General features: G+C 36.8%; 1 protein-coding gene across 1 annotated transcript in view; it reads left to right on the forward strand.

The window, feature by feature from the left end:
• Window positions 1-4,623, forward strand: part of LOC107656043 (FYVE, RhoGEF and PH domain-containing protein 5-like) — a 58,305-nt gene extending 53,682 nt beyond the window's left edge. Inside the window, exons 18-22 of the mRNA XM_016443700.1 lie at window positions 1,832-1,934; window positions 2,774-2,910; window positions 2,994-3,122; window positions 3,911-4,065; window positions 4,163-4,623. Of these exons, the coding sequence (XP_016299186.1) occupies window positions 1,832-1,934; window positions 2,774-2,910; window positions 2,994-3,122; window positions 3,911-4,065; window positions 4,163-4,199 (561 nt within the window). The 3' untranslated portion in view covers window positions 4,200-4,623. The remainder of the gene's footprint in view (window positions 1-1,831; window positions 1,935-2,773; window positions 2,911-2,993; window positions 3,123-3,910; window positions 4,066-4,162) is intronic.
• The last annotated feature ends 1,556 nt before the right edge of the window (window positions 4,624-6,179 follow it).

The raw sequence follows: 6,179 nt of genomic DNA on the forward strand, positions 1-6,179 counted from the left end.
CGATGTAGTATTTGGTTTCTGTATTCTGTACTGTATTTTCCTGCGCTCAAACCTGCCAATCTAAAGGATCAAACGCTGTGTATGGCGTTTGAGGTAATTTGTGAATTAGCATAGACTTATAGTCTAAATAAAACAATTTGCAACTGTTACTATTATTACACTATTATTATTATTTCCTGACATCCAGACTGATCAGCGTTTTCTCGACATGTTTCCATGTTGTTGTTGCTCAGCAATGGCATGGACGCGATGTTCTCTGGGGCTTTGGCAAAAGGAGAGTGGGACGGTGGGACGGTGGGCGGTGCTCGGGGTGGTGACTGAAGGCGATGACTGAGTATTTCTGACGTCACCTTTTTACGGAAGTCACAACGGTTCGTAAAAAATCACAGCTACTTTATGCAGGCTGTGTGCTTTTGACTTTGGATTGACTGTTTTGAAACTTATATGGTAGTTACATAGACCTCAGTTATCATGAAAAAAGCCAGGAAATTTCAGTTTTGACAATATGGGACCTTTAAAATAGTCCATGTGACATCAGTGTTTCAACCATAATCTTATGAAGCTACGTGAATAAATTTCTGAAAATTCTGGTTCAAATATGTAAGGCTAGGCAAAAAATTGCAAGTCATCCTCTCAGTGCATCCGGGTGTACGTCAGAACACCGGGTCCTGCAGCATCACACGCATGCGTTGTTGTACTCTCATGAATGCGCGTCGAAGACTGACACGGAAGAGAAGAAATTATTAAATAAAGTTGCTAATTTATTTTCTTTGTGCACAAAAAGTATTCTCGTAGCTTCATAACATTACGGCTGAACCACTGATGTCATGGACGCATGGACTATTTTAATGTTGTCCTTACTATCTTTCTGGGCCTTGAACGTGGTAGTTGCGTTGCTGTCTATGGAGGGTCAGAAAGCTCTCAGATTTCATCAAAAATATCTTAATTTGTGTTCCAAAGATGAACGAAGGATCCTACGGTTTTGGAACGACATGAGGGTGAGTAATTAATGACAGAAATTTTTTGGGGGGGGGGGACTCAAAAATGTATGAACAGCATTGCATTAGATAATAATAAGTTGAAGCAGGATTACATTAGTGGATATTTCACAGGATTATATGTATTTTTGTATATATTACATATGTATGTTTTGTTTTCAACCAAAAAAAAAGTAACTTTATTCAAAAATATTTATTGAATTACTATTTTTATTGCCATCAAATAAACATATTTGTTCTGTGATATTATGAATAGGATTGTTATTAGTGAGTGACTAGTAAATCAGCCTAGTTAGTCAGCACTTTGCCAGTTAACAGAAGTGCCAGCTCCCCCAGGAAAGGGTTTTGTTCATTGTTCACTTCATTCAGAGTAATATGGTGACTTTATAGTGTTTTGCAATATTTTGAGTGAATTTTGAGGAAATAATGTGCAAAGTAGATTACAGGGATTTAGTGTTCATTCCATTTGTTTTCTGCTTTAATATATTTTAAAATGTAATTTATTCCTGTGATGCAAAGCTAAATTGTCAGCAGCTATTACTCCAGTTTTCAGCATCACATGATCTTTCAAATAATTCTAATGCTGATTTGGTGCTCAAGAAACCTTTCTTATTATTATTAATGTTGAAAACAGTTGTGCTGAATAAAAGTATTAATTTCTTTAAATACATAGTTAAATAATAAATCTTACTGACCCAAAACGTGTTAAACGGTTAGTAGTATATACTGAATATCAGCATTAAATTGTGACCCTGCTTTCTTTTGTTTTTATTATTGTCTCTCATTGCATCTCATTTTTTCTATTCATCTGAAATGTCTCGCCCTGTTTTTAGGTTGTGTGTCGCTCCTGCTCGAGAAACAGGTATCCTCTAAAATACCTGAAGGACAGGATAGCTAAAGTCTGTGACCACTGCTATGCTGAGCTCAGAAAGAGAGGTAAGAGCCTCCAAAATGAATCAGACTTTAAAGGGGTCATATGATGCGATTTCAATTTTTCCTTTCTCTTTGGAGTGTTACAAGCTCTTGGTGCATAAAGAAGATCTGTAAAGTTGCAAAGACTAAAGTCTCAAATCCAAAGAGATATTCTTTATAAAAGTTAAGAGTCAGCCACACCTACCTAAAACGGCTCGTTCTAACACGCCCCAACATACCTACGTCGCTCTGTGGGCAGATTTGCATAACGCCGCCCAAATATTCACGCAAAGAAAGAAGGCGTAACTTTTATTCTCACTGTAGTATTGTTGCCGCCGCCATATCCTGAAGACGCTGTGTGCTTCGTTGTGAAAGCAAAACTACTTTGTTTGGTCTTCCAAAAGAGGACAATATCCACTTCGTCATGCCTAGAGCTGATCCGTGCTGGTCGCTGAGGGAATACATCAACTTTCACCGTGGACGAAGCGGAATCCAGCCCGCCTCAGCTCACTCTATCCTGGCCTCAGTGCACGGTAAGCCGGGGCTTCCCCTCACGCTAAGCCGCTGTGTTTTTCGTTGCCACTGATGATTCAAACGCGAGTTTTGGGCAGTAGAGTAGCACTTGTTGTTTGTCATTTCTCTTAGCAGCATCATATGACCCCTTTAAAGTGTTATGCAATTTAGAGTTAGAAATAGTACGGAAATCGTTAATGTACACTGTTCACTTTGAACCATTTCATACTCACCATCACAGTTTTACAATATTATCAAGAATATAATATACTTTTGTTTTGTTTCCATTCTGAACATTTAAATTATCCCAATAGCTGTATAGTTAATGTCAGTGTATGATGTGTATGTAGGTGGTAATATTCCAGGGTCATGTGGGAGCGCCAGTCCCCGCACAAACAGGGCCAGCAGGCCTCTCTCTGCTGTGTTCCAGAGCCTACAGCCACCCAGCCTGTGGAGGAACAGAAAGAGCACCTCACCTCTCACACAGGTACACACACAAACACTCACATTCACATCTGAATTAATGAGGTATTTTTATACTCCGAGTTCAAACAGTCTTGGTGTGTGCAGGTATCTGTGGGTGCAGAGGGGTCCACTATGAGTGGCAGTCTGCAAAGACGCAAAAAGAGCAAAAGGAAATGGAAGAGGCTGTGGTTTCTGCTCAAAGACAAGGTGCTCTACACCTTTAAAGCACGAGAGGTGAGGGGACCCAGAGTCTCCCACACCAACACAGACACTACAAACAAACACTCATGCATACATACGCACATTATAACCTGCACAAACTACATTTAATGTGCTGGATCAATACCAAAATTTTGATTTTGATACAATATCAGCCTCTGGTTCCTCACATCATTACTAAATCAATAGCTTAGGCAACAAATAAACCACTTTGTGTGATTGATGAAGTACAACTAGGACTGTCAGTGTTAATAATTTGTAAACTTGGCAATAAATTATTTTAATGTTTGGGGTCTGTAAGGGTTTAAAAGGTTTTGAAGGAAGTCTCACCAAGGCTGCATTTGTTTGTTCAAACATACAGTAAAAACAGTAATATTATTACAGTTTAAAATGTTCTGAATTTTCAGCATCATTTCTTCAGTCTTCAGTGTCACATGATATTTCAGAACTCATTGCAATATGCTGATTTGTGGTCTGATTATTGGTAATGTTGGAAACTGTGCTGCTTAATATTAAATATTAATAAAATAATTATAAACATAATAAATAATTAGATCCCCCAAACTACTGAATTACGGATCAATTACATAATGAAACAATTATAATGTCACATTTAATTAATCTCATTAAAGGACTTTTACATCACATTGTCTGAACTGCTAAACTGTGCTGTATTTTTTGGTCAGGTGCTGAAATATGCAAAATGATAATACTTGAAATAATGAAAATACCTTTTATCACCAGAATAAAGCACAAACCCTGCACACATTTAACCTCTTTCTCTCTGTTTCCTGTGTCTGCAGGATAAAGTGGCATCTGAAAGTCTTCCTCTGCAGGGCTTTACTGTGAAGCTGTCGGATCGATCAGAAGGGGAAGACAAAGACAACGTTTTCCAGCTGTACCATAAAAAAACACTGTATTACACCTTCAGAGCAGACGACCAGCATACTGCACGCAGGTATGACACACAAGAGTCGTCCTGCACACCTCTGCATTGTTCATTCCCATTTGAAATCCTCAGAATTATGATAAAGAAATTAACTGTTATTTTGCAGGTGGGTAAATGCAATGGAAGAGGCCACAGTGTTATAGTATCTATCTGCCCAGACGACAACAGGACTCTGGGCAGGATTCCCCAGACAGCTGAACCCATCATGGGCTTAAACCTATGACATCAGAGTCACCTGTGCCTGAGAAACCAGCGGAATCACACCATTAATACCTTCATTTTTATCTCTATCTTCTTTTTGGCTGCTGAATTTATGGACAGATTCACACAAGGTGTTTGTGTTTGTGCTGTCCCAGGACGAGTCCCATGCCTCACCTACTTCACAGACTCATTAAAAAAGTGCCATATGTAAACAGTGCAGTTCAGTGAAGCTCAGGCATTGTGCATGATTGCTCTGAAACTACTCGTCTGTGTCGAATAAAGAAGAATGTTCTTTTTTTTTTTTTTTTAGAAATTGTAACGGCCTTTTTATATGCAGTGCTGTCATTTTATACAGTAATGTAAAATTACAAATAAATTAAGGCATTTGTTATAGTTTGGAAGAATATGATAAGCCAAAACAGGCTTGTTATAGACAATATATTGTTCATTTAACAGCTAAATGTTTAGCATGGCATATCCTACCACCTCGGATATAAAAAGTCCATGTTTTATATACAAATGACATCATGTGATATATATATATATATACATTTGGATTTGATACAGAATTGTATAGCCTAAATGAAGAAATCTGTACATTTTACAATTCAGTGTAATATATTTAATTTGCAGCTGTATTAAGATATTGCTATCATCTGCTGTGATTCATTTTTCTCTGCACATTTGGTAGTTATTTTATTGTGGTCCCCAAGCTGACTTTGTTCCCGTATAAACATCACCATGTCAACCGTTGTTTTCGCTAGAATACCACTACAGTTATTGTTACTAATTTGATATTAGTCACCACCACTGACATCAAAAACATAACAAAAACATATCTGGAGAAAAATTCTATTTTTAATATAATCCTATATGCATTTGGTATAATTACATCAATATTAATAACTATGGTATATGGTCAGAAACAATGGTTACTATGGTAATTATGGTAAAAAGGATGGTTGTATGCGCCACGTCACATACCTTTGAAGGCCACATTTGGTAAAACCTCAATGTAAATCAGTATGCAAATGTTGTGAACATCTGTGTCGGTTGAACCTTTCATTAAAAATTGTGACGTGTCATAAGCTTTATGTACAGTATCAGCCTTAAGCAGTTTTTTTATTTAGGCCATCATCTAAAGCCATGCTATTCCCAAAAAATATGGTTAAAAATGTTTTCAATTTTTTAAGATCATAAATGCCATAAAGAATCAAACTGCATTTTCAAATGAGTTTAGGTGAATTTTCTTGTATCTATTCATCTAGAAAGAACAGTTTGTCTGAACTGGGCCTTTTTCTGTTCAGTATTTTCAAAATGCCTAGTAGGACTCATTTTTCTTTTTATATCATGTTTGTTTTTTATTTGTCTTTTAATGTTACATTTTAAAAATGCGTTCTGTAAAACTAAAAAAAGTGCCAGTATACATCCTCAGTTATTTGTATCTGATATTTCCCAGCACAGACCCTATTCCCACAGAGATCATCCCTCTTCTTTAATGCTTTATTACATTTAAATAAAGCCCTTGCATAATGAAGAATAAAAAGTCATGTAAACCTGCATTTTAAAGGTAAGAAAAAATGCATTTTGGTTTCTTTTCACAGTTAAAGTTGGTCCCATTAAAGCAGCAGTTCCATAAGAAATGACTGATTATACAATTGTTTGGCTTCACATGTTTAGATTATTAGAAATAGATAAATAGGCCTATATTAATTATACAATGGGCTACATACAGTATATTAAAAGTATAAAAAAGACTTTCCAATGGTTAACATACAGTCTCTAGGGGGCGACACACACTTAAGCAGGAGCAGCAAGTCATGCTTCTTGTAAGTGATTATTATGCGTTAGTTAAATATTTGCTAGTAATAGAAATAATTGATCAATTTCGATGCTGTTTTTCTCCCCCCCCCCCCCCCCCC

The sequence above is a fragment of the Sinocyclocheilus anshuiensis genome, unplaced genomic scaffold, assembly GCF_001515605.1.
Source record: "Sinocyclocheilus anshuiensis isolate Anshui unplaced genomic scaffold, SAMN03320099.WGS_v1.1 scaffold51, whole genome shotgun sequence".
In the NCBI taxonomy this organism is placed as follows: Eukaryota; Metazoa; Chordata; class Actinopteri; order Cypriniformes; family Cyprinidae; genus Sinocyclocheilus; species Sinocyclocheilus anshuiensis.